This window comes from Candida theae, assembly GCF_024610275.1.
Source record: "Candida theae strain CBS 12239 chromosome Unknown scaffold11, whole genome shotgun sequence".
Lineage (NCBI taxonomy): Eukaryota > Fungi > Ascomycota > Pichiomycetes > Serinales > Debaryomycetaceae > Lodderomyces > Lodderomyces theae.
The window spans coordinates 37,603-64,964 of record NW_026261481.1 but is presented as its reverse complement, the minus strand read 5'-3'; the positions used below and the strand labels follow the sequence as shown (position 1 = coordinate 64,964).

Sequence of the window (27,362 nt, the reverse complement as noted above, 5' to 3'; positions counted from 1 at the left end):
CCTGTATATATATAAAACATTGCCATTTAGTATTCTTCAAAAGTCGAAGTCGTACTGCTATTACTACTTGTATCAGCCTCATCGCCATCCTCCAGTCTCAATTCCTCATCGCCAAAATCCTCAAATAAATCTTCAGCAGGAATTTGATCCTCTATTCCTTCTCTATGACCCAAAAACGCTTCTTTCAAATCCAATTCCTCGATAAAATTCTGCCAAACGTCATAATTAAAAGTAGCCACATGATGCGACGATAGTATTTTCGAACTGTCCAATTTGATTTGTTCAAGTTCCGTCTGATTCACACGGGTTATGCAAGGAACGCCCAGTTTCCCCATGTACAACTTCAATCTTCCATCCTTGATCAAGAAACTCGTATAAAACAAGTTCTCAACTGACTGGGCAAACGAGTGAGGGTCGATAAAGAACTTGAAAAAATTAACTTCTTCATCACTTTCCCGTTTGAGGTACTTGTCATAAACGAGTCTCACCATATACGCTGTGTTTTTCTCCTCATCCTGAGCCAAATCGCTAGCTTCAACATGTCTTGCAGTAGTGGAACGTCCACTTTTCGTATCGTCGACATTCCTTGTTCTATTCGCTTGTCTCCTTTTTTCATTGGCCAATGGTCCATTAAGAAAATCAACCAGGATCGGTTTTTTACTAATCTGATGGTACAACACCCCCAATTTCAACCAGTTGACTTTGTTGAAGGTGTATTCATCAGTAATGGGGAACAGATCCGCATCGTCGTCATCAAAATCGTCCTCACCTCCATTTTGATCTTCTTTGACAATATCATTCAATACCGAACTGTCACTAGCTGCAAATTTTCTCAACCTTTTCAAAACATCCCTCTCGTCCAAGGAAATTCCAGCATCTCCAAACCGCAAATTACGTGCATTCAAAGCAGCAAATTCGGACGCTTCTTTGAAAACTTCAGAATCTTCAAGATGGATCTTGGTGTCGCGGACTTTTTCCGTCTCCAACGCATGATATAGTCTATTCAATTCGTCTATATTGTGTCGTAATACCTCTGAACCTTCACCTTTGGCTGCTAGTTTGAGCTGGTTCCTCATACGTTGGCGCAAGGTGTGGTACGCATTGAGATGCTCTTGTTTTGTGAGTTTGGGTTTCCGCACCAGTGAAGTCTGTGTTTGTATGCTGGACATAGTGGTTAGGGATAGTAGTTGTGGTTAATGTATACAGGCGTCGCGGAGGAGGCGGCTTCCGTAGTTATTTCAAGGTGTGTTGGTTATCAGTGCAATACGCTCTTGCGTTGTGTGTTGTTGCTTTGAGGTAAGAAGGATTTTCACAACGCGACTTTTGCCTTTTGTGTGCGCGTTGATGTGGTGATACATACAATGTCGTGTCGCATGAATACAGCTTCAAACAGATCTCAAATATATAGCATCTCTATCTCTCTCTCCCCACTTTTCTTTTCATCTTCCATACACCAGGATGTCCCACTCAGTGTCCAAGAAGATCAAAAAGCTAGATGAATCAGTGATAAGCAAAATAGCTGCTGGTGAAATCATAATTCAGCCAGCCAACGCCCTTAAAGAAATGTTGGAAAACTCCATCGATGCCAAGGCAACAAACATTGAAATCGTTGTCAAGGAAGGTGGGCTCAAGTTGCTACAAATAACAGACAACGGAGAAGGAATAGATAAGGAGGACTTGCCACTTTTATGCGAAAGGTTCGCCACCTCGAAACTCACAAAATTCGAGGATTTGGAACTGATTGCCACCTATGGGTTTCGAGGTGAGGCGTTGAGTAGTATTTCCCACATATCACGGTTATCGGTAACGACAAAGACGCGAGAGTCAAAGTTGGCATATAGGGCGTTTTACTTGGATGGGAAGCTATGCACGTCAACTTTCAAGTCCGCATCCTTGTCGTCATCGTCGTCTGCAGATAATAAAGCAGTTGAACCAAAACCCATTGCAGGTCGTGATGGTACACAAATCACCGTTGAGGATTTGTTCTACAACCTACCATCCCGGTTCAAAGGGTTAAAATCAAAGAGTGATGAGTTTGCCAAGATTTTAGATGTTGTAGGGAGGTATGCGGTCCACACGCAACGTGTTGGGTTCAGCTGCAAGAAATACGGTGACCCTTTACATCAATTAAACACTAGAGCAAACATGCCGTTGAAAGAGAGGATACGTACAGTATATGGATCTGCTGTTGCTAATGAGCTATTGGAGATCAGTATTAATACAGACACGGTAGAGGAAAGTAGTGGAGGTGGCAATGATGATGATGATGATGCTCATGGAGGTAAGGCTAAAGAACTAGGCTTGCTTAATGCATCTGGTGTCATTACTAATGCCAATTACAACAACAAAAAGAAAATACAGCCGATAATATTCATCAACAACCGACTAGTCTCTTGTGATCCATTGAAACGGGCCATGAATTCAGTTTTCCAATTCTTTTTACCAAAAGGTAACTATCCATTTTTTTACATCAGTTTAGAAATAAAGCCAGAAAATTTAGATGTCAATGTCCACCCCACGAAACGTGAAGTGCGATTTTTGAATGAAGAAGAGATTATCGATGTTATTGTGGGTAAAGTGCATAGTACATTGGCCAATTTTGACACTTCAAGAAAATTCCAAACGCAGAGTATTGTATCAAAACGAGGGTTTGCATTATTGGACGAAGAACGGCTTGATGATGGTGGCAAGTCCTCCAATGGTGGTCAGCCGTTTATCAAAAAGTATCGACAAGAGAACAAGTTGGTGCGTATAGACGCTAGCCAATCGAAGATTAATCCGTTTTTGCAATCTGAGTACCCTACTAGTCAAATTTTGCATAGTTTGGATGACGAATTGATTGGCAGTGGAGAAACACCGCCGGAGCAGCAGCAACAGCAGCAGCAGCAGCAACAGCAACAACAGCAGCAGCAGCAACAGCAACAACAGCAGCCACGAGAGAGTTCAGAGAGATCTGGAGATAACGAAGTTCTAGAGACCAACGACATAACAGCGGTTGACGAGTCATCCCAAGATGTACCGATTACAAATATCAATGCAACTCGTTGTCAAGTAGAAGTCAATCTTGAATCTATTAGCAAATTGAAGAATGAATTATCAGATTTTATTGACAAGTCATTGACAAATGTATTTAGTCAAGCAGTATTTGTTGGAATAATTGATGCAGCGAAAAGACTATGCTGTTTCCAGTATGATGTCAAACTATATCTATGTGATTATGCTGCTGTTTTATTAGAGTTTTATTATCAAGTGGCTCTACATGAATTTTGCAACTATGGTGAAATACAATTTGATGAACCAATAGCATTACACACAATATTGGAGCCCTTGTATGAGCTAAAACAAGGTGATGACGAAGATGGCAATGATGATAAACTAGTGCCAATGAATGAAGTGATTGACAATATAGTCAAAATGAGAGAAATGTATGATGAGTATTTTCAAATAAGGATTGATAACGATGGAAATTTAATGACAATACCGATGTTGATGCAAAATGTTCAGCCTGATTTCAGAAAACTTTCGTATTTCGTGTATCGGTTGGGTACTAAAATCAATTATGAAAATGAGAAACAGTGTTTGCATGGGGTGCTTAGGCAGATTGCGTTGTTATACATTCCAGAACCAATTGGAGTGGAAGAAGAGGATGGAGAAGGAGAAAATTTTGAAGATGAAACTATACAGAGTCAACGTGAATTCTTGGAACACGAGTTGGAAAATGTTTTATTTCCTGAGATAAAGAAACAATTTTTGGCAACAAAGAATATAGCCCGAGATGTGATCCAAATTGCTGATTTACCAGGTTTATATAAAGTTTTTGAACGGTGTTGAGTGAGGATCGGTGCATAGAGATGTATTTTGTGGCAAGGTGTGTATTGGTCTATGACGGAGATAAACGGATTTAATGTGTTGTTACTTATTTTTTCTATTGTTTCTTTTATTTTTTTTTTTGCTTTTGCTGCAAGATTCAATGATCTGTTTTTGTACCTTGGGAGCTGTGCAATAATGAAGGAGGAAGAAGTGATGATTTAGCGAGAGAGAGAGAGAGAGAGAGATGTGGGGAAAAGACAGAAAATAGCACGCAGCACAGGGATCACATATGACTTAAAAGAGTGGCAAGGTGCTAGTAAATGTGTCTAAGACCAAGTCAACAACGGACCAAGAGAGGGAAGAGATTGTGTGTATATTATTTTGGCATAAAAACTGATGATAAAAGCTAGTACTAAAATTTGTAGCCGCACAAGAACTTGGCAAGATGGTAATTGATGGTTAGATTCTTTTGTTTAAACATCACCGCAGACAAACTAAGGTATATCTAATCAACATTCGACCGTTATGAAGTGTATGAGAAAAGGTTATAGCTCTTGTTCTTGTTCTCTTATAAGTATGACAGAATGAGGGGAAGTGAAGATCTTGATCATGTGCCTAATATTTCGGTTTAAGCAAGGGTACGTTTTTTTTTTTTTTGGTCCAGTAGAAGTAGGACTCTTATCTCTCGCCTTACTGATCCACGTCCCCACCTCCCTGACTTAAAATTGAAGTGTGTAATGTATTACATACGTTTTCGAAGTATTTCTTGTGCCTCTAATAGTTTTACTGAATGGGGTAATAAATTTAGAGAGAAATTTATCATATGCAACGCTACCAAACTACTTTTTTTCTTTTTCTTTTATTTCTCTCATGAAACAAAATTAACCCACACGCAGCCACAAACAGAGAACAGAACTTCTTGAACAGACAATCAACAAATTTATGGACAACAAAACGTCCAAGGTGACTTCAACCGAAAGATCAGAGATATATAAATATCTTTATTCACTTCTTCTTCTACAAGGGGTTTTAATCCAAGTGCCATATTGCAAACAGGTGTATCTACAACTTTTATCACAACACATAAACCTTACATACACCTTTCCCAACCCCACCCGCTCCCTGCTCCCTGCTCCCTCCCTATTGAAACAGACCTTTTGCTTTGAGAACGTACTGCAAAACATTTTACAACAACACATCCACACCCTCAATCATTCGCCGTACACATATACATACCTTTTATTTTTTGGTATCTCACTATTTGCTAACTACTACCCTGTTGCTTCGTTGCTTGCACACACACTTCCTTGAATAATTCGTCTTGCGTTATTTTTTTTTTTTCTTTTTTTCAACAACGTGCAGGCTACATATCACACTAGAAACTTCTACAAGACACTTGATTCACTGCATGGTGCCATACTCCTTTGATTGCACTCCCCAATTATGCTTATTGAAAACTCAGAAAACGAAAAGTACATCAAGACAATCAATTTTGGGTGTTATCCCAAAAATGTATTGCAATTGCAGAATAGTCAAGATTTTCTCCAACAATTGATATTTATCGACTATCAATTGAAATTGTTGGTGCAAAATGAGTTTCATGGACAAGAGTTGACGTCAGTGCAAAATGTTGTTGCAAACGGTGGAGACTCTTCATACTCACCAAAGGAGAAATTGTTACAATTGATCAATTATACAACCTCAATTAACTCGAACCACCCCAAGCCAACAAGAACTTATGAAGCGAACCTATATTACACTGTGTTGATGGCTCATTTACTATACATCGATGGCAACCTACTCGAAATGAACAAATTACTCACATCGATCAAAGTTTCATTTCAAGTGAGTAAGAACCTCAATGTGTCAGCTAGTGTATATGAGTTTATCCAATACTTGACAGTACGATACTATGTCTTGCTTGGTTTGAGCAACCAAAACGGTTTGTCAATTTGGACAGATTATCTAAACTACTTTAACAAACCATTTACCAAGTCACACGTTGTTGCCAATTATTGGCTTGACTTGTTGCTTGGAAACCTCGCTGTTGCATTGACTAAAAATCGCACAATTCAGCTATCATTCGTTAACCAATTGACTAAACTCCCATTTTACAAAAACAAGTTGGCAATTATAGCTTTTGCCAATTTTCTTTTACGTCCTGAAAGCTCAAGATTAGTTAATCAAAATTTCAAACAAGAGTATACTGAATTTTTGGTGGTGGATATCAACGAATGCATTCACCTGAGAGTTCAATTTCCTGATGCACACGATGAAAACACTCAAGTTAATGATTTCACCAATAACTTGTATGAATCATTGAGTTATGTACCGTTCAACTTGGCCATTTTCAAACCTGACTTGTCGAAACAGTTTTTGGTCGATGCGATGAAGAAAACGTACCAAAGCAGAGTCGTCATTTCCAACTTTATTTACACTTTGATTGACTTGAATGAGTTTGATGAAGCATTGGCTGCATTCAATACGTACATCGATTATTTAGAAAAAGATCAAGAATTGAAGAATGGTCAAGTGGATGATATTTTGGCCATAATTGATACATACAGTACCTGCATCATCCATTTCAATCCATTGAAATCATTTAGGAACCATCCTAAATTTAAATTCACCGAGGAGAATGTGGTTTTACAACATTTGCGCAAATATGTTGACCAATTACAAAACTACATGTCCAAATTGGCTGAGTTGATTGATTTAACTTATGATGATGAAAATTATGCTGGTGATCGAAACCCACTTTCATTCTTGTACCGGAAATACAATTTAAACGTATTACAATCTGATCATTCTCAATTTATTGAATTGATTTCCAAAGCTTGGCATTCAATTGGATATTTCCACAATTACTTTGCCTTGTGTGAATCGACTAATCAAAAAATCCTCGACAACCACGTGTCACAAGTGTTGAGCAATTATAAAAACTCGTTAATCGTTAATTCAACTGGCAATGTTGTTTATTTGTTCCATTATGCATTGGCCTTGGCAAATACTGGTCAGTTGAAACCGTCGTTGAAGTTGTGCAAGTTTATTTTGAAACGGTATCCTGAATCTTTCAAAACTTGGAATCTCTTGGTGTTGTTGATAACTTCATTCAACAATAACGACGAGGATGTTAATAAACCAGCAAGCTTTTATGACAATATACTCCCAGATAACTTGCTAAATGATGTCAGTAAAGTCAATGGTAAGATGAATGGAATTGATCAACAAGTGGACAGTACTTATACACCACCGAAGTTGGAAATTAGAGAACCGGAAAAATACATCAACAAGGCGTTAAACATTTCTGGATTATACATTTTGAAGCACAAGGAAAGAGATATCAAATTGCCTACAGATGCAAAGTACGAGATCATGCAGTTGAAATTGACCCAATTAGCAGTATTGGAATCTGTTCACGGCTCACAGTATATGATGAATTACATCACAGAAGCTTTCCTTTTGTATCACGAACTTTTTGAAGTGTCATTCAACACAACTAGCTCAACGGGGTTGGCATCTTCAAGAAATTTTGGTGCTCACGAAAAATGGTCACACCGACCAAGCTTTATTGATCCAATTGAACTTCAAAATGTTGGATCAAACCAGCCTGCACCTGTAAGAGCAAGCTCCCCAACAAGTGCAGCGTACTCAGTATCCCACACACTGGCAAAGACCAACCCAGTCGCCACCAAGAATGTCTCGCTAGTCAACGACAAGGACGGGTCTCACGTGAAGAGAACTCACACAGTTGACCGATTGAGGCGACTTTCTAAGTTGCCCAAGTCGCTTCCAAAGCCAGTCTTGCGATCTGACGCCACTAACAGAAGAGACTCTATATCTTCGTTGAAGTCGGTGGGAAGTGCTCCGGGATCTCGTATCAAGAAGCCGGATTTTTTCAAGAATGGCAATGATCTGAAGAATGCAATAGTGGAAAAGTCATTGTCTCCATCACCGTCACGTACTGGTCTTGTACAAAATTCGAATCATGTAGCAGCACCAGCACCAGCGCCAGGATCAGCAGCAGCAGCAGCAGCCCCTGTTCAACGCAGTGCCCCCATCCATACAACTCCCAAAGACAATATTCTCGAACGTAAATTGCTTCAAGAGTTGTGGCTTTGGACAGCACGTGTGTTTTTGAAGAATGACTTGCATGATGAATGTGAAGAATGTATTGGTGAAGCTGAATCCATTTACGAACCAAATATCAAGACATTTATAGCTACTGGTCAATTGAGTTCGAAAAGTAAGAAATTCCTATCATTACAAGAGTACGAAAGGTCATTGGAGATTTTACAACGTACTGACAAATACAACAAGATTGAATTTGGATATGCCATATTGGGATTGGCGAAATTGTTTGTTGTTGATGATGTGGCGACAAAGAGTCTATTCATTTCGACTAGAGACATGGATGCGGCAATTATAAGATTGAAAAACATGTTGGAGCAGTATTCATTGAGCTGGCCAGTTGGTTCCAACAATTCTGAAGTTTGGTTTTATTTGAGCAAGATTTATGAAATCATTGATGATAAGATTTTGTTGACGAGAAGTTTGTGGAAATGTGTCGAGTTGGAGGATAGTCGACCAGTCAGGAGTTTTGAAGTTTGTAATTCAAGTATGTAAAGAGGCCGAAAATGAAAAGAATCTAGTTAGATCAAAACGTGAATTATTTAATACATAGTATTGGGAAAGAGTTAGACATTTGCAAGTTGTAGATCTAAAACACCAGAGTTACTGGAGCAGAATAAAAAAAAAAAAAAAAAAAAAAAAAAAAAAAAAAAAAAAAAAAGAAGAAAAAGAAACGTTCAACAAAATCGAGCAATCTTTTCCGTGGCACAAATTCAAATGCAAAGTAAGATTGTGCCATTGCTGAAAGGGCGTCTCCAGTAGTCTCGGATCAGGAGCCCAGAGGGCCAAGCAAAGCAATTACTCTTTGCCATTTGAACTAATCCTTTTACACCATTTTCTCATTCCATATTGAGCTTGGAATACGACGAGTCGTGTTGCTCGAACACAATAGTCTCGCTTTAATTCATAAACATGCGTCGCAATGGGAACAATAGCGCCAACTAGATTTGGTGAGTAACCTATGCCTGCCCCTTCTACATTCAACAAAAAAACCATTCCAATATAACTTGTGCGTGTCATACTTTATTTTCTTTACTAATTATACTTGTGGCGCTACAATATTTACAGAAGCACCAAAGCACCCATATATAGTACTAAGATGCATATATAACAGAGAAAATTAAAAATAAAAAAATAAAAAAATAAAAAATACTAATACTAATAATAATAATAATAATAATAACAAAAAATAGAAATTTAAATTACAAAACGAGAAAGAAAGAACGGGAAAGAAAAGATTTACTGTTATTGTTATTGTTATTGTATTCTATTCTATTGTAATTAGTATTACATCATACGCAAAAAGAGAATTTTCTTCACCTTAATAATACACAGCGAGTCTATGGAATGGTCCATGATCATCAAAGCAGAAAGATAATATAATAAATATTACAACAAAACAACATCCCCATCAGCAACGAAACGAAAAGACCGTAAGAAAAAAAAAATATAAGCCCAAACATCACATCTATTCCTATTCGAACTGCAACAACAATCCGACGAATCAAGCAATTAGCGCTTAGATTCCAAAGAAAGCAACTCCCGTAGCAAAATTCAGCTGCACATCTTCACCTCAAATCACCTCAAATCACCTCGAATAAAGTTAAAACTCATATTCTCAACAACACGTCCTAATTGAATGATTCAACAGCTTAGCAGTCGACATACATCTTAGTATTTCTTACCACATATGTCTCAGCCCCCTAATAAGACGCTACATCTGAACAATTCGATACCGAGCTCATTGCCACCGTCGCTGTCGCCGACGCAGCAGGTACCAGGACACCAACGCTCACATCCACTGCAACAAGCTGCAACAGAATCTCAGCAAGATGGTGCTTCTCATCCACCAGACCAACAAATTGACTATTTCCACCCACAAGCCGCCAATAGTACTCTAGTGCCATCGACCCCAATCCATCATCAACCAGATCCACACAGGCAAAAGCTGTCACTGATAACACCCACAACTGGCAAGCAACGACTACCAAGAAAATATTTTTGCAAGACTTGCAATCAAGGGTTCACAAGAAAGCACAACATGGTCAGTCACGAGCTCATACACTCTTCATCCAAACCTCACATTTGCAACATCTGCCAGTTGAGATTCAGAAGGATACATGATTTGAAACGTCATGAAAAACTTCACACGGGAGAAAAACCATACCACTGTGAAAAATGTTTTAGAAGGCTTGCACGGCCTGATGCATTAACAAGACATCAGAATTCGACTAATGCTTGTACCGGGAAATCGATTAGTAACGATAATAGTGGATACAGTACCAGTTCCAGCTCCAACTCGAACTCCAACTCCAACTCCGCCATGTCGACGACGACGACGACGACCACGACCACTACCACTACCGCCACAAACAGCAACAACAATTCTTTTAATAGCATACACGGTGGGGCCCTCAATATTGTACCGCAGTCGACCAATTCTTTTAGTCAGGAAATTCCTCACTCAACGGGTCCTTTGAAGCATTTGAATTCAACCGAGAGCATCCATAGTGGAGATGAATCTACTCATAGACCTGCTCTAGCCGTTAATCAACTGGATGGGCGAGACTCGTCGGCAACATCCAATTCCACAAGCGCATCTTCCAACTTCAGCAGCTCACATGGTAATGAGCCCGCCACCAGTGGTGACTCCACAACCACACACGATACAAATTGCATCCCCACTTTAAAAACCATTGGGCTTTCTTCGGAAGATTTAGCTAACAAACAGAGCAGAAGGAGCCACAGCAATCAAGAGTTTGGATCTAAGCGACAACAGCTACTTGAAAAGCAACAGCGCAGCCAAAGCTATGAGAACAAACCATATTCGTCACACTACAAGCAGCCTTCTTTTACTTCGATGAAAACTCCAAGTGGGTCACCATTCACTCTGAATCCGATGCAGCCAATCTCCTTTCATCCTTTCCCACCATTTGGCAACAACAATAATAATAGTAATATGGGCAGCACCAGTCATATATCGTTACCCCCACTTTCTGCACATCACCAACCTCAACCACAGAAGTCCTTTGTCTCACAGACAGCCCCGCACCATCAGGTTCACGGACCGCTTCCAGGAATCAATAGCGGCATTGTTGCATACGGAGAAGACACACCACCACAAGATCAGCGCAGTGATCTGTCAAGCCTTTCCACTATACCACTGGCGAAGAATTCTCCCAGTGTTCAAGGACTTAATACTATTCCTGCACCAATCAAATTCCCACCCAACCCCGTGTCCACTCTGAGGAGCAATTCGATATCAAGCTCATTCATGATCCCGCCGCTCGCAAGTCGTCCCCAATCGCTTGCTGCAAATTTTGGACATCAATTTCCACTGCAATCCCTTTCGGGCCCAGCAGGAACACCAGGTGGACCCGGTCCCGTATTGAGCAACTCCCCGCAAGTTTCGAACTCAACCTGGGGTCCTTTGAAAAGTCGTGCTAGCTCGATTGGGTCCTTGCCTCCACCGTCTCAGATGCTCAATCTGTCGCGTCCTGGTTCAGCGAACTTACCTTTGCAAATGGCAAATATAAATCATTCGCTGGAGCAACGACATGAATTTGCTTCGTCAGCTTCGCCAGTTCCGGACGATTATTTCAAACAGACGCGGAAAGAAGGTTAGAGCAGTGAACACGGTAGCTTAATGCGAGTGAAAACGCGCAGCAACTATGATCGGGATGACTCAAGATTAAGTATCTACAACGTCTTCTAGGGAGATTTCAAATTTGTCAAAGAAGGTGCTCACCATGGACTCGTTCTCTTGCTACTTCAAAAAGTGATAATGGAGAAAAGGTGATTGTTGTCTATCATTGCTTACAAACTAGGTTGCAAAAAGTTGGTTGACATTTTCCCAAATTTCACTTCGTTTTCAAGAGCATATATAAATATATTTCTTGTGTATTAGCTTTATTCGATTTTCATTTCTGAGTCATAAATTGTGTTAAATCCAAAGAAATCCAATCTCTTCATTACATCTTCAGCAATGGTTGGGGTGTTTACGGCAGAGTGAAAGAGTCTGAAGGGGAGCTTGGTTTGCAAAATAATGACACAAAATCAAAATGCAACCTCAGTGAAGCAAACGTGGTTTAGGATTTACAATTTGTTATGCTAGAATCAAGATCAATTAATGAGCTACTCTCATGATGTTTGAATATCAAGAATGGGGATAAATTTTTCACATTGTGTTTGCGACCCTGCCCGGTACTCGCTACTTTTTTACATTGGTTTTGGCAAATGTAGTAGAGAAATGGTAGTGCAGGGTTGCACAAATGGCTTATCTTTGTCTCTTTGAGTTACTTTGTGTCTTCGCTTTAAGACTACTTTACAAGTGTCAGAATAGGCCAGCAGAAGCTGGTATCTCGATATATCGTAGATAGCTGACTAGTGGACCACCTCTGTGGCAACATGACCCTCTTGTATAATAAAATCAGTTGATCGTGTGTCTCACATGATAAAGAAAGAGAAGTCTATTATTGTTCCCTATCTCTGTAATTTTGCTTCATTTTCTTATCCCACCCCCCTTTTTTTAATTTTTTTTCCCTCCGTGACACACAGAGGCACACATCACCCACCCACACTTTCTCTTATAACCACATTTTTTTTTTTTTTCTTTTACTGATAGCAATTAACTGAAATCCATCTTCGTTTCAGAGCTTTAGATATCGAGACCTCTTACTTTTGAAAAAGTTGCAATTCGAAGAGCATATCTTTGTGTGAGACTACTACTTTGAGGCAACTTTCTGAGCTGGCGGATATTCGATAAGGGTTTCAAAAGGAAATGCACGAGAGCATCAAAGTTAAGGAGAAGGGGCAGGTTTCAAAAGAAGGACCGGTAACTCGCAGCAGTAGTGGCAGTAATGTGGGAAGCAACTCCCTTGAGGAAGATTGGTCCATTATTTCTTCCTCATCGGATTTTGATGACGAGAGATCAACAACAAGTTCAGATGGCAAGCACAACATTGAATCCGATGACCAGTTTGGGTCTCTGGATGCAGGCGATGGCTCAATCTTTAAGGTCCCTAAATTGGTCCCAGGTGTGGATAAACAAGGTTCTATAAGGGCGGCACCTGATACAAGGAAGTTGAGTGGCGGATCAGAAGAATTTAATGGCTCTCCACTGTCGCTTTCAACAGCATCGCGTCTGGATGGTGATTCTGTGTCTCATGAATTGGCAAATTGGGCTAACGTCGGTTCCAAAATCAAGTTTTTTGAGAATATGAGCATGTTTAGCGAGTCAATCAAGCAAAAATCGAGCGATTTCTATTCTAATTACGCAAAGGACAAGATTGAGCAGTTGAACAAATATGTGAGTGAGCAGAATATGTCGGTTGGATTAGATGGAGCTGCAGAAGAAGCTGGATGCGAGAGACATGGCTTGGAAACTTTAACTGCTGCTCCACAAGCGGAAATTGACACCGATATGGAGGACACAATAGAGTTGCAAGCGAGAGAGAGGAAGGAGGCAACTGAAGCTGCAAAGCAAGAAGTTTACCAAGAGCCTCCCATTTCGAACAAGGTGCAAACCAAGACGAACCCTACATCGCACAAGGTGAGAATTATCAATGCTGTTCAAAATTTTTTGGATACACATTCTGAATACCTCTGTTACTACCTTTTTGCCATATTGGTGGGTCTAATACCTGCCATCTATACGATCCACCACTTTGCATCAGTTAAGGCATCGAAACCGGTCACATTTTACGACAAATGCAACCAATATTGGACCGATCTTGTTTATGAGGACGCGCCTGTTAGTAGTAACTATTTCGCTTTCCGCACTAAGAAGTTGAAGGTGAACCGATTCGTAAGCTACAGCAAGCAGTTGAGAACCAGTTTGGAGCCAAGTTTAGCTTTGGTGCGTCAATGGAGCAATGAAGTCGTTGCGGAGGCAGTCCCTATTGTGAACAATTGGTTAAGCAAGACTCTGAATGCAGTGATGTTGGTGAGTAAAAATTCTCAGCAGTGGCTCAAGGATGCAAGCGTTGTTGCGCAGAAGGAGCTTGCCAGTTTGAAGGAGTTTGCCTCCCAAGCTGGTGAAAACGCATCCGTTTACTCCCACCTTGGAATGAAGTACGCTTCCCGCCATGGAAAGATATTTGCTGGCCAATTATCTAACTACACCATCAAGTCAGTTGATACCTTGGAAAAATTGTTATACTCGTCTCGTAGGGAGGCAGCAGCAATATCTAATAAAGCTGCTAAGTTCTCGGCTGAGTACAGCAAGATTGCGGCGCAAGTGTCACGAAAATTTGGAAAAAAGTGGGCAAGGTTAGGAAGAGTGGGACTTCGCAAATCAAGCCGTCTTCTTCGCAAAGAGATCAACAAGCTTCAAAAACAGTACCCGGGATGGCAAAAGGGAGTGGTTTCGAAACTTACTGTTGCCACCAACTGGAGGGCCCTGTTTTGGTCGAAAGATTCATTTTTGAAGAAGCAATTGCGTAGCCTGTCAAAGTTGGTTTTCAAGAAGTTTTCAGAGGTTGCCAATGCTTACCGTGGGATAAGTAACGAGAAGGGATTGGAAGTTCTTTAGGTAGAGAAGGCAATTGAGTATGGGCCGTTTCTGTCTTGTTGGTGACCCACGAGGTCAAGCTTAATTAAGTTTAGCTGGTTGTGGGGATATTAAATTTTTTTTTTTTTGCTTTTCTGTTTCGATTCGTTATGCGTTGATTAGCTTTTTGTTTAAGGTTGAATATATATGTTTCTCTTTTTTTTTTTCTCTTCTTTTTTTTTTTCTCTTTTTTATTTTATTTTTTTTTCCTTTGAATGGTCGTGTGTTTTAGTATGATTTGTATCAGAAGATATTTTATTTTTTTGTTTTGTCCGGTTTGTCTGTTTGCCTCTTCTGTCGGATTTTTTTTTTTTCTTCAAAAGAAATATCGACAGCATTGATTAGTGCTTAAATATAAACGCAGAAGACAAGAATGGGTATGTATCTATAAGCCCTCTTTCTCAAGATTGGCCCAAGATACTAACTACTCCTAGGTATTCCCAAGTTTTTCAGATTTATATCGGAGAGATGGCCGTTGATTTCTCAGTTGATTGATGAGAAGCAAATACCCGAGTTCGACAATTTGTACCTTGATATGAACTCGATTTTGCACACGTGTACACATTCGAACGATGGTTCAATAACACGCATATCGGACGATCAAATGTACGCTGCGATATTCAACTATATCGATCACTTATTCAGCATTATCAAGCCGAAAAAGACATTTTATATGGCCATTGATGGGGTTGCGCCCAGAGCCAAAATGAACCAGCAAAGAGCAAGAAGATTCAGAACAGCTTATGAGGCTGAGATAAACTTGAAAAAGGCGATTGAGAATGGTGAGGAACTTCCAAAAGAGGATCCTTTTGACTCCAACTCGATCACGCCAGGTACGGAATTTATGGCCAAGTTGACGGACAATTTGAAATATTTTGTGCATAAAAAGATCACGGAGGACTCACGGTGGGCAAACATTGAAATCGTGTTGAGTGGTCACGAAGTTCCTGGGGAAGGTGAACACAAGATTCAAGAGTTTATTAGGTCTTTGAGGTCTCAAGATGACTACGACCCAAATTTGAGACATTGTATTTACGGATTAGATGCAGACTTAATCATGTTGGGACTTGTAAGTCATGATCCTCATTTTGCGTTGTTACGAGAAGAGGTAACTTTCGGTAACCGAAAGGGCTCCTCTGGCCCCAAAGATGTAACTGATCAAAAATTCTTTCTTTTGCATTTGTCGTTGGTGAGAGAATACTTGGAGTTGGAGTTTAAGGAAATTGAGGAGCAAGTCAACTTTGAGTACGATTTTGAGAAGGTTTTAGATGACTTTATTCTCATTATGTACGTTATTGGTAACGACTTCTTGCCTCATCTACCCGACTTACACTTGAACAAAGGTGCATTTCCTTTATTGATTTCTACATTTAAGCAAAGCTTACTTCAATCTGATGGGTATATCAATGAAGATGGGAAAATCAACTTGCGGAGATTAAATATTTGGGTGCACCATTTGTCGGATTTTGAATTTGAAAATTTCGAAGAAAGAGAAGTTGATGTTGAATGGTTTAACAAAAAACTTGATGATGTTTCCATATCTGGGGAGAAAAAGAGGAAAAAAATTGGCAGGTTGTTAATTTTGAAGGAACAAAAGAAGTTGGTGGGTTTTATCAAGCCATGGCTTATGGAAGTTTCAAGTCACCCAGTTAACGAACTAATCGAATTGGCAAATGAAGATAAATTGCCAACATTGAAATTGAACAAAGAAGATGTGGAAAAGAATATGGATTTTCTTAAGCAATTTGCATTGGAAGCTGGATTCTTGATTGTGCACTCGAAATCGGATGATTCTTATGTGGCCAGGTTAGACATTGATGGGCTATCCCCATCTGAATCGGAAGAAGATTATGATGAGCGTATCAGCGAATTGAGAAAGACGGTCAAGTCGTATCAAGCTGCTAACTTGGTTGAGAGTCAGGATGTTTTCGGTGAAACCAAGGGTGTATATGAGGAAAAGTTTAAAACTTGGAAAAACAGTTATTATGAGGAGAAATTACATTTCTCCATTGATGATAAAGACAAGTTGGTTGAAATGACAGAGCATTATGTGGAAGGATTACAGTGGGTTTTGTATTACTATTATCGTGGTTGCCCGTCATGGAATTTCTATTATAGGTACCACTATGCGCCAAGGATTTCTGACATATCGCTTGGTTTGGAAGAGTTGATTAAGAAGGGAGTTGAGATTACTTTTGAAAAATCGAAACCATTTAAACCGTTTGAACAATTGATGGCGGTGCTTCCTGCAAGGTCTAGAAAATTGATGCCGGCTGTTTACAGGCCATTGATGACAGATGAAAAGTCTCCAATCATTGGTTTCTACCCACATGAGGTTGACATTGATATGAATGGAAAGACTGCCAGTTGGGAGGCTGTTGTTTTATTGGACTTTGTTGATGAGAAAAAATTGCTTGAGGCTTTGGAGCCAATTGAACTGAAATTGACACCTGAGGAAGCCAAAAGAAACTCCTATGGTTATAATATCAAGTTTGTCAGTAATCCGCAAATTGATAAAGTGTATCCTTCTCCATTACCAGGATTTTTCCATGACTTAGAGCACGACAAGTGTTATGAAACAAAGTTTGTGTTGCCCGAAGTGAGTGAGTACAAGATTGGGAAATTGGAAGATGCACGTACAGGTACTGATTTACTGGCTGGATTCCCAACCTTGCAATCAATTCCCTTCACATCGGAATTGGCATTAAACGAAGTCAAGGTGTTTAACTTTTCATCTAAATCAGAATCAATGGTATTGAATATTGAAGATGTCTGGTCAGACATGACCCTGCGTCAATTTGCTCAAAGCTTTGCAGGTAAATTGGTGTACAGCAACTGGCCATTCTTGAGAGAGTGCAAAGTTGTAAAAGTTGTGGATGGTGAGAACAGTTATGAGTCAGTTAGGAACGTTAAGGGTTTCAAGCATGTGGTTACTACTGAATTGAGTCCCGAAGACAGGAGAATATACCGTTCCACGTGTAACAATTTGGATTACTTTTGGGACAAGACCAAAGGTGTCAAACTTGGATCTATTGAGGTATTGGTCCACGTGAAAGCAGTGAATGGGTTAATTAGAAATCCTAAAGGTGCGTATGTCAAGACGTACTCAAAAGACGTTGAAGTTTTCCCATTGCAATTGATTGTCAAGGATGTGACTCACAAGGATGAGAGGTTTGCCACTAGACCACCTTTACCAGTTGAAGAGGAATTCCCATTGCACTCTCAAGTTATCTTTCTCGGTGATTTGGGATATGGGGCACCGGCACAGGTTGTTGGGTACTCTGGTGACAAATTGAGTATCAGGGTCTCCAAAATCTCTTCAGTTGCTGAGCCCAATATTGGTAAAAGACGACAAAGCATTGAAGCAAAACAAATCAACTATGTCCCATCCTTTGACGTTAGTAAGAAGCTTGGAATAAATGCACTTTTGTTGTCCAAAATCACCAGCCAGTACGTGATTCAGGATGGTAATAAAAAGGTTAATATTGGATTGGAGTTGAAATTTCAAAGCAAGAGACAAAAAGTCTTGGGATACACCAGACAACTGGCTAATGGAAAATTTTGGGAATACTCCCCATTGGCTATCAATTTAGTGCAGACATATAAGCAGAAATTCCCAAAATTGTTAGCAAGATTAGGTCAATTCAAAGGCTCAGATATACCAAGTTTGAAAGATTTGTCGAATGTAGAAGATATCAATGACGTCAAAAAATGGTTGAAAGAGGTCAAGGCTGATTTGATCCCAGTCTCATTGGAGAGTCAATCATTTACCAAGTTCAGTTTCGCTGCTATTGAGCAATATATGGAGAACTACGTTTTGAATCAAATTCCTTTGATCAACAAGGATATCCGAGGTGTTCCAAGAAATGCAATTCTCAATGCTAGCGAATCGTATCAATTGTTGAGTGATCAGAAATTTGAATTGGGTGATCGTGTTGAGTATGTACAAGATTTCGGAAAAGTGCCAATCATGTCCAAGGGAACAGTGGCTTCTATAATCACTGTTGGTTCAAAGATTTCCTTGGGTGTGATATTTGATGTGCCCCAATTGAGTGGGAACAACATGAATGGTAAACTTCAAACCAGCCGTGGGCTTTTATTAGATTCTTCATTGGTTCTTAATTTGAGCAATAGGCAATTTGTTTACCACTCGAAAGCTTCAAGACAAAGAAAGCCTTTGACTGAGGAGGAGAAAGTTGCTCGTATCAAGGCAGCTCAGGCAAAAAAATTTGCCAAGCCTCAACTGCAATCAGACGAGAAGAGAAAAGAGTCAACTGCATCACATCAAGGTGGTGAGAATGCAGAGAGCAAAGCAAAGGGATCTAACGAGTTGTTGTCTTTGTTGAGGAAGAAACAGGATGACAAGTTAAAGAATACAAAAGCCGAAACCAAAGAGTCTGAAAATGAGCAAAATCAACCTCACAATTCTCATGCGGCAAAACAAATTTACAACCAAATTTTTTCCAACGTAATGAGTGAAGGGGCACCTCACCTAGTTAACGGTGGCCATTATGCTCAAAATGGTCCACCAAATGGTCCACCAAATGGTCAACCAGCTCCACTCGCACCTTATGGATTACCACCCGGTGCTTACTATCAGCAAGTTCCATACCAAGGTGCGCCACCACCTAGTTTCCCACCTCAATATGGCCAGCCGCAACAGCAACATGTCCCTGCATTCAGCAATACTACTACTGCAAACGAACCTTCCGACAGAGCTACTACAGAGTCAAATGCTATTGATAGGTTTTTGAAGTCTGCACAGGAGTCGAAAGCTCCCAAAAACAAAAAGGACATTAAGGAGTAGTAACTTTATTAGTGTACTACTTTAAACATTATCTATTTACAAGACTAATTTCTACTCTGCCTTTAATTTCCTAAACTTTTCTTTTCTTTTATCGTCTCTGTCTTTTGTTCTTTATCTCCTGGTAGATTGATCAACCCTAGCGAATCCCAATCACTTTTGTCCATTAATTGGTTATCCATCCTGCACTTGAGATAATCTTTGGCCAATATCCGACAGTTTGGAGCGTTCTTGTTCTCGGTGAATTTCATACATTTGAGGTACTTCATCATTTGCTCCTTGCATTCACCATCATGATCAAGTGGAAACGAGCCTCTCTCTGGTGGAGTTGGTGTCCATGTTCTGAAATTGCCTCCTGGGTAAAAAAAAAAGAAGTTTCTGTTAGTACAGGTGCTGGAACACAAGTCACGTATTGCTAGACGTACCTGGCGCTCCGGATGCCATTGCTGTGTCTATGTGTTATCGGAAGAGTTCAACATTTGATGAAGAATCGAAAAAATAAAAAAAAAAATAAAAATTGCTCTGGCGTGGATATTGTTTGATGTCGGTTTTGATGTCTCAACATTCGAAGATGTGACAATACTTTGTTCGCATTAGTTGTGCGGTACTATGTAACGGAACAGGTAGCGTAGAGGTTTCGCAGCTGAATCTATTAGAACAAGACAAGAACTAAACTGCAAAGCTTTGATACATGTATAGAAACAATCAGATTCAACATTCTAATTACAAACATCTTGGGAAACTGCTGTAATATGACATCATATCACATAAGCTTAATACAGTCACCAAACAATATTGGAAGACGATTCTAGAGCGTGACACATGTATCAGTAATATTTCAGGTACACAACCTTTGTAAAGTATTGAAGTGTAAATTTGGGTCTTTTTCTGCTTTTCTCTATAGATTTATTTTCATAGAACTAGGGAACTTTGATGCTTCTAAACTGATAATATTTATGAGATTGAACTAAGTTCTATCATAAAATCCACTAAAAAATCTATAGAATATCAGAAAAAAACGGGGAAAGGCAGGAAGCACCAATTTTGAGACGATGACTGCACATGGGGGTCGATGTTCTATGAACCACAATTTTAGCTAACTTTGTGTACAGAAGTACACTGTAAAACGTCCCACAGTTTTCCTTTACTTTAGCAAGGGATCCTGTGGATTGGATACAGCCACAACAAGATTTGAATTCATTTGAGCAACTTTAAGTTTCAGAATCAACGCATAACTAAGATGGTTAGTTACATAGCGGTTTTGCAATTCCTATTGTTTCCAAAAAAAAAAAATAAAAAAATAAATGAAAAAAAACCGTTGTGCGCGGATGATGGGTAAACGTGCCGAAACAAGTCACAAAAAAAGGCTCGTTTTAAAACAGTCAAATCGTGTTGGTGTATTCTGCGTCTACGGATTCCACAATTATGTCAAAAAGATGTGTCTAATGTGTGCCGATAATCTACCATGGACAGCTTCATATTGATCTTGACGCTCGGACGTAGCTTTTTGTAGACGCATTGAATCACACGCCATTTCCAGATCGTGGGGGGACTAGAATCGATACTTCGGCTAAAAATGTCTTCCTTCAACACAATTGCCCTTTTCCAGTCTTGTAGTATTACGAAAACAATACTAAGGTACATGTTCCACTTGTGGTGAATTGCAGCCACGTTTTTCGGATCCGAATTATTATGCGGTAAGTTGAACAATAAAGGACAACACAATTTAGTAGATGCAATATATATTCGACTTGCGTTCAAACAATGCAGAGTCGGTGTGTCGTGTATACCAAGGCATACCTCACTGAAACACTCATACTGCGATGAGAAGAAGATGAGGTACACGTGTGTGGACGCTGCCTCGTGGGTCTTTGATTTTTGCCTGGATTTCCATTCGTTGAGTATGAATAGGGAATAAATTTAACCGTAGTACCTTAAAGACGTTTTACAATGTGTCATTTTCATGCAACCTTGCGACAAGGTGCAGGAACGGAATTGCAATATGCGGAACCACAATTTAATTGGAAACCACACTTGAACACAACTTTGCTCTCCTCTCCTCTCTCCCTGCCCATGTGCTTGAAAAGAAATGTGCCTGGAAAGGGGTAGCAAACTAGAGGAAGTGTGGTTATTGCATAATTCCGAGTAGGTGATATGGTTAGCCACACATTCCGCAGACAATAACTTTACAGTGGTATGTGCTATTGTCAAAAGGAGGGGGGACTTTGACAAAGAGAAAATGTGTGTCTCTCCTTCCACACCTCACGCATGCACGTTTCATTAATTTGCTACATTACGTTGTTCGGTTTCCCACGTGTGGCCAACCACAATTAACTGTGTATGCTTTTGAGTAAGAAAGTGGCTCCAACAACGGAGACCGCCACACTCCCACACTCCCACACTATGTGAAGAGGTGGGTAATGGCCGGTGGTGCAAAGGAGTATAGTACTTTAACGAAAAACTATAAATATCCAAGCAGTGTCCCATCAAGTTTTGGTTGAATTTTGGGAATCCTATCATCATCTAAACCACATTCCACTCAATAAAATCCCACAAATATGAAATTCACCACATTTACCACAACTGCAGCTGCTTTATTTGCCGGAGTTGCGGTAGCAGCTCCAGCTTCTGCAACTGCCGCCACCCCAACCGGCGACGTCCTCGTCCCCACACAATCTTCAGTGCCAATTTTCCAAGAATTTCAAGAATTGGAAAAGGACGTTGAAAAGATTGTGCAGGACGTGAGATCAGTTGTTCCATTGGTAAGTGGTAATGCTACTTACCCACAAGACCTTAGACAGTTGATCTCAGCTATTTCAACAACTGCCAACGACGTCGAAGGCTTGGTCAGAGACATTGGCCAAGACCTAAGAGGTATTTTTACTGGTGGTCGTAACTGAGCTATTTTGCTTTGCAGGAGACCATCCTTTACAGTCTTGTTTAGGATTTTAGATGTATAGTCTTTGCTCTCCTGAATTTACGCTATATTAAACTTACAAAGACATGAACTGTAGGACATTAAGAAAAGAAAATAAAAGAAAAATTGCGTCTCTCTGAATCGAGATGTTGAAATTATGGCAACTAACATGGTAGCTGGTCAGACTTGCTCATCTTGTTCATCTTGTAGTTGGTCTTAAGTAAACTGTTGTCCGTAGGTGTTGAAAGTATGGTAATTCAAGGAATCTAACAAAATTTGTTGTGGTGTTCGTGTGGTGGAGAAGTCACGCAGTCATGTTTTTTTTTCTTAGGAATGTGTATATATTATTAATCCTTGCACTGGTGAACTTCAGAGGGAGTTCTGTTGCCAGCAAGACCACAAGAGTGTTTCATCCTACTGTGCCAAGTTTATTCAAAAACATATAAATAGGGATTCTATTTCCCCACTTAATTCTTCAAATCTTCTTTTAACAATAACAACTAAAAGGAAGATAAAAAGATCCTTTTCTTTTTTATCATGTCTTCAACCAACTCTTTATCTCAACAGACTGCTGCTTCAGAAGTGACACCCCCGAGTCCTTACAACACATGTAGATGTAAGAGAATAGCTGATGAAAGTATTTCAGGGGTGGATGTTGTTTGATGTCGGTTTTGATGTCTCAACATTCGAATATGTGACAATACTTTGTTCGCATTAGTTGTGCAGTACTATGTAACGGAACAGGTAGCGTAGAGGTTTCGCAGCTGAATCCATTAGAACAAGACGAGAGCTAAACTGCAAAGCTTTGATACATGTATAGAAACAATCAGATTCAACACTCTAATTACAAACATCTTGGGAAACTCTTCTATTCATTACCCTTCCACTCTCTATGTCTCTATGAAACTGCAAACTCCTGAAACATCGTGCTCTCTTCCTCCCTGCCTTCTTTTTTTTCTTACTTCTTACTTCTTCTGGATATAATTCAAGTACGAATTGTAATCGAATTTTCCGAATTTGTAATCAATATCCATAAACAAGGTCATAGCGTCATATGACTTGTAAGTATAGTCAGCGGGCAACTTGACCAATGCATCTTGCTCTTTGCTGACAGATGGGTCAATAGCTGACTTGTTGAGATAGATTAATCTGTCACCTTTTTCTTGTGAGTTGTAGACTTGATCATTGGTCAAGTTGTAAACACCAGGGTAGCCGCTGATTGCTTTAAAGTTGGATTCTCTTGTGATTGGTGGGGTTAATGGGAACAAGCTTTGCAATAACTCATACGAAGCTAAAGTGAAACCAAACTGCGGCGATGACCTAAACACCCTTGCCAATGAACCTTTGAAAAATGCAGAGAAACCTTCTTGTTTCAAGATTGAAGCACCACAATCGAGGATACCCTTGTACTTGATGTCATTCTTTTTACCGGCAACTTGTAATCTTGTCTTTATCACATCAGCTGGAGTGGTGAAAAATGCAGCTGGGGCACCAGCCAAAGCACCAGATACCAACAATTGCCAAGTTGACAATTTCTGCTTCTTGGTGGCATCGTGGGGGTCAAAACCAAACATGTACTTTTTCAAGTTGGCGTAGGTTGGGAAATAAATTGCTGAAAAGGGGACATCTCTTAAAAGACATGCGCTTGCACCTTTGTATAAACCTCTAAGACCCAACTGTCTAACAATTTGACTAGCAGTCATGTGCTTGATTGGTATTTCACCAGGTTGCGACAAGTTTTTGGTATTACCTTGCATTTGCAATCTAATCTTGACAATTTCCAATGGGTTGGTAAAGATGACTTGACATGCACCAGCAGACATACCAGCCAAGATTTCCCAATTCATGGTAATCGACCCATCTTCTTGTGTACCAATTTTACGCACCAAATCATTAACTGTCAACTTGATGGCCTTTTCTGGAGCAACACCCACCAACTGAGCAGCCAACCCTGAATACAACCCTTTGAAACCTTCCTTTCTCAAGATTTTCTTGAAACAGTCCAATGAGTTGTCATACAACGCCTTGTGCTTTTGAGCTTGCATTCTAGTTTTGACCAAATCAATGGGGTAAACAGCAGTGGCACCAATACACCCGGCAATAGAACCGAGGAAAAATGAGTACAACGAGTCGTAAATTGGCCACAAGGAGAAATTGTCGCTTGGTTCGTGAGTTGAATAGCGACTTTGTGGGTGCTCGAATATTTGAACTAGTGAATTGGCGTTATTGCTAACGTTGGGGTTCAAGAATGCCATCATCTGCTTACGTGGGATGTTGTCGTCGCTTTCTTGGTTGATCAAATAGTAGATCAAATCCAACGACAAGTTGGAGATTTGTCTAAAGTTGGCCGATTTTAAGAGTGGGTCGTTCAAGTGGTTGTACAAGTCCTTCTTGTTGATGATGATATCGGCCTTGTCCTTTGTTGTTGGCGGGGTATTTGCAATGACTTCATTGATGATATCCACTTTGCTCAATGTATCATAAATGAACAAGACATTGGATAATGAGTACTCCTTCTGATTGCCAAAGAACCCAGTAATGTTTGGCAAGTTTTTTTTCAACTTGTCTGACAATTTATGGTTAAATGTGTTTGTCAATATTCTAACCAAATCTTCGCCTGAAATTGTCTTGTTTCTACCAGCGGCAACTTCAAAATTTCCAATCAACTTGGTGACAGGTAAGAAACTGATTAAAGTGACAAAGTCATTGAAGCCAATTTCTCCCTTGGGTTCGAAAAACTTGGGGAAGTAGATCCAGTTCAATTTGATTAACTTTTGCTGGTACTGTGGGTCTATGGACGAGTTGATTTTGTTCAAAATATCGACACATTGATGGTAGGTGATTTTTGAGTTGACATCTTTGCTCGAGGATAAAAATTCGTACAACAACTTGTATTCTCCATCGGTTGAAGTCAAGGTTTTGATAAAGTGTAGCCAGTTAGCCTCGGTGACAAAGCCCTTCTTTTCGGAATCAGCAACTAGATACAAGAGCGAAAATGCTGACCTGGGGATGTCAGTTTGAAATGGTGATAAAACATTGATGAAATCAGGCAAAGTCAATACTTTTTCTTGGTTCTTTCCAACTGTTGCGAAATTGTTGAAAATCTCCTTTGCTTTCAATTCAGTAGACATTTTTGGAAGATGGTGTGGTATGAACTTTGGGGGTGGTGCAGGGGGTAGGGATGCTTGGTTCTGCTAACTCAACTTTAAATGAAATGAAAAATTAAACAAAAATAAAAATATTAAATACAGGGAACAAAAACGTGCTAACCAGATGGTGGTGGTGGTGGTGGTTGACGCAATAGGGAACTGGGGTCTATTTTCGAGACAGTGGGTGTTGTTGAAACAGTTGCAAAAACTCTATAAGCCTTGAAAAGAAAAATGATATTCCTCTGAATGGAAAAATTTGGGGTTCCTTTTTTCGTTGACTGGGATTGGATGGGACAAACAGAAGTTAAAAAGAAAAGAAAGAAAAAAATAAAAAAATAAAAAAAAAAAAACATAAACAAAAATAAGAAGAAAAGAAAAAAAGAAATTAATGAGTTAGAAGAAATGTCGCACGAGTGTAGTCTGTTTATTTTTGCAACTATGTGACAAAAGAGTCAACACGGAGCTATATTGACTGATGAACAGTGGAAGTGACCGTTCTCTCGACTTTGGCCAGTTGCTGACACGCTTCCAACTAGGGAAGTGCAGCCCTCTTGCCGCTTTAAAGCCGCGGATGTTTAGAGAATGCACTTCTTGAGGGTGTTACATGACTCAGCAAGTAAGCTCCTCCCCTCCTCCTCCTCCCCGCCCTCCGTTCCGGGTGTGAGTACTTAGACTGCAGATACTCAATATCGGATAACTGGCTAACTTGCTATACAGCTGAAACTATACTATTTGAGGAAATACTTACATATGTCGTATTGTTTGAATGCGTTTTCGCTTCATTCGCGTTATCGACGTATCTTTTGTTTTTCCTCTTGCCCTGTTATTCGCGGCTCAGTGTTATTTGTTTTTGCGGGGCGAGAGAGAGTGGGGGGAAGAGGGGTGGCCAAACCCATCACTGCATCACGCGCAGCCTCACCAAAAAAGGATGAGAAAAATCATTGGCATGTCCCATGTCGGCAGAAATTGACATTTAACCGAAAAAAAAAAAAAAAAAAAAACAAACAAGTGCCCCAATTGAGTGGAATGTAACGCACTCTGTATGTGGGATTTAATCCTCATCAAGTACAACCGTAGTCTCATTTGTCACAGTTAAGCACGTTCCAAGTACTTAGTTGCTCAACAAAACAGAAATGACCATTGAGAACCAATTGCATTGGTGAACGACATTTCTCTAAAGCTCTCACCGCGACATTTCACCAGAAACAAACTATTTTCTGTGACTTCCTTGCATCCGGCGTCAAAAATAAAAAAATAAAAAAAAAGATTTTTTTTTCTCGTGCATATGAATCATTGTATTCATATCAGGAAAACACTGGTTCAGCTCTTTTCTCGAGTAGTTGTGTGAATGAGCCCTGGCTTAGATGTGTTTCGGCATCGTTGCTCCTTGAATTGGAGTATGACATATATTCAAAACTAGGGCTTCACGAGTTTTACCTTGCAAAGTAAGCTCTACTAAGTTAAGCTCGGAACATTTAGGATCAAGGGAAAAAGAAAAAAAAATCAATACCCCACTTTTTATTTTTCATAAGTTGTGTCCACTTATTGTCGCGCACTGCGTCTATTTGTTCCGGTGCGGAAATTGCAGCTTCAGGGGGCAATTTTTTTTTTTTTTTTATTTGGTTCGATGTAGCGAATTTAATCATGTTTCGACGACACTGACACATTCCCAGGCTCAGTATGTAGTTCCCAATTGCAGTTAAAACCTTGCTTTGGTGATTAGGGATGTGCTCTAGGGTTTGTGTGTATATTATGGAGTATTCATCTAATGATTTGCATAGTTTTTGCATCAGTCTTGAAGTAAAAAACTAAAGGGTATTCAAATAAAATGTATATCTCCTAACAAAGAGTAACTTAATCATCTCACTCTAAGCACGTAAATGACCCTACATGTAACTACTGTAGAAACTCAGAGGCAGCTTCAGTAGTAGCAGTCTGTTGAGATGAAGAATTGATTGAAGTCATAATGAAAATATTTTTCTTGCTTAGTTATTCCAAAAG

At 39.8% G+C, this 27,362-nt stretch overlaps 9 protein-coding genes across 9 annotated transcripts; 6 read left to right on the top strand and 3 right to left on the bottom strand. All coding sequences in view use genetic code 12, as the record gives it.

The window, feature by feature from the left end:
• Nucleotides 1-26: 26 nt before the first annotated feature.
• On the bottom strand, nucleotides 27-1,169 carry KGF57_004766 (Smc5-Smc6 complex subunit; the record flags this gene model as incomplete). Its single annotated transcript, XM_051754310.1, has 1 exon — nucleotides 27-1,169. One exon carries the CDS (start codon nucleotides 1,167-1,169, stop codon nucleotides 27-29), a length of 1,143 nt encoding a protein of 380 aa, XP_051606678.1.
• Nucleotides 1,170-1,458: 289 nt separating this feature from the next.
• MLH1 (mismatch repair ATPase) lies at nucleotides 1,459-3,831 on the top strand (the record flags this gene model as incomplete). The annotated part of the gene is made up of 1 exon (XM_051754309.1): nucleotides 1,459-3,831. One exon carries the CDS (start codon nucleotides 1,459-1,461, stop codon nucleotides 3,829-3,831), a length of 2,373 nt encoding a protein of 790 aa, XP_051606677.1.
• Nucleotides 3,832-5,253: 1,422 nt separating this feature from the next.
• On the top strand, nucleotides 5,254-8,436 carry KGF57_004764 (uncharacterized protein; the record flags this gene model as incomplete). Its single annotated transcript, XM_051754308.1, has 1 exon — nucleotides 5,254-8,436. One exon carries the CDS (start codon nucleotides 5,254-5,256, stop codon nucleotides 8,434-8,436), a length of 3,183 nt encoding a protein of 1,060 aa, XP_051606676.1.
• A 1,195-nt stretch (nucleotides 8,437-9,631) lies between these two features.
• On the top strand, nucleotides 9,632-11,566 carry OFI1 (Ofi1p; the record flags this gene model as incomplete). The annotated part of the gene is made up of 1 exon (XM_051754307.1): nucleotides 9,632-11,566. One exon carries the CDS (start codon nucleotides 9,632-9,634, stop codon nucleotides 11,564-11,566), a length of 1,935 nt encoding a protein of 644 aa, XP_051606675.1.
• Nucleotides 11,567-12,721: 1,155 nt separating this feature from the next.
• On the top strand, nucleotides 12,722-14,473 carry KGF57_004762 (uncharacterized protein; the record flags this gene model as incomplete). The annotated part of the gene is made up of 1 exon (XM_051754306.1): nucleotides 12,722-14,473. One exon carries the CDS (start codon nucleotides 12,722-12,724, stop codon nucleotides 14,471-14,473), a length of 1,752 nt encoding a protein of 583 aa, XP_051606674.1.
• A 391-nt stretch (nucleotides 14,474-14,864) lies between these two features.
• Nucleotides 14,865-19,298, top strand: KEM1 (chromatin-binding exonuclease; the record flags this gene model as incomplete). The annotated part of the gene is made up of 2 exons (XM_051754305.1): nucleotides 14,865-14,868; nucleotides 14,926-19,298. 2 exons carry the CDS (start codon nucleotides 14,865-14,867, stop codon nucleotides 19,296-19,298), a joined length of 4,377 nt encoding a protein of 1,458 aa, XP_051606673.1.
• Nucleotides 19,299-19,360: 62 nt separating this feature from the next.
• COX19 (Cox19p) lies at nucleotides 19,361-19,739 on the bottom strand (the record flags this gene model as incomplete). Its single annotated transcript, XM_051754304.1, has 2 exons — nucleotides 19,361-19,650; nucleotides 19,721-19,739. The coding sequence occupies 2 exons, from the start codon at nucleotides 19,737-19,739 to the stop codon at nucleotides 19,361-19,363; spliced, it is 309 nt and encodes a 102-aa protein (XP_051606672.1).
• Nucleotides 19,740-21,853: 2,114 nt separating this feature from the next.
• On the top strand, nucleotides 21,854-22,195 carry KGF57_004759 (uncharacterized protein; the record flags this gene model as incomplete). Its single annotated transcript, XM_051754303.1, has 1 exon — nucleotides 21,854-22,195. The coding sequence occupies one exon, from the start codon at nucleotides 21,854-21,856 to the stop codon at nucleotides 22,193-22,195; it is 342 nt and encodes a 113-aa protein (XP_051606671.1).
• Nucleotides 22,196-23,177: 982 nt separating this feature from the next.
• AGC1 (amino acid transporter) lies at nucleotides 23,178-25,343 on the bottom strand (the record flags this gene model as incomplete). Its single annotated transcript, XM_051754302.1, has 1 exon — nucleotides 23,178-25,343. The coding sequence occupies one exon, from the start codon at nucleotides 25,341-25,343 to the stop codon at nucleotides 23,178-23,180; it is 2,166 nt and encodes a 721-aa protein (XP_051606670.1).
• Nucleotides 25,344-27,362: the final 2,019 nt, after the last annotated feature.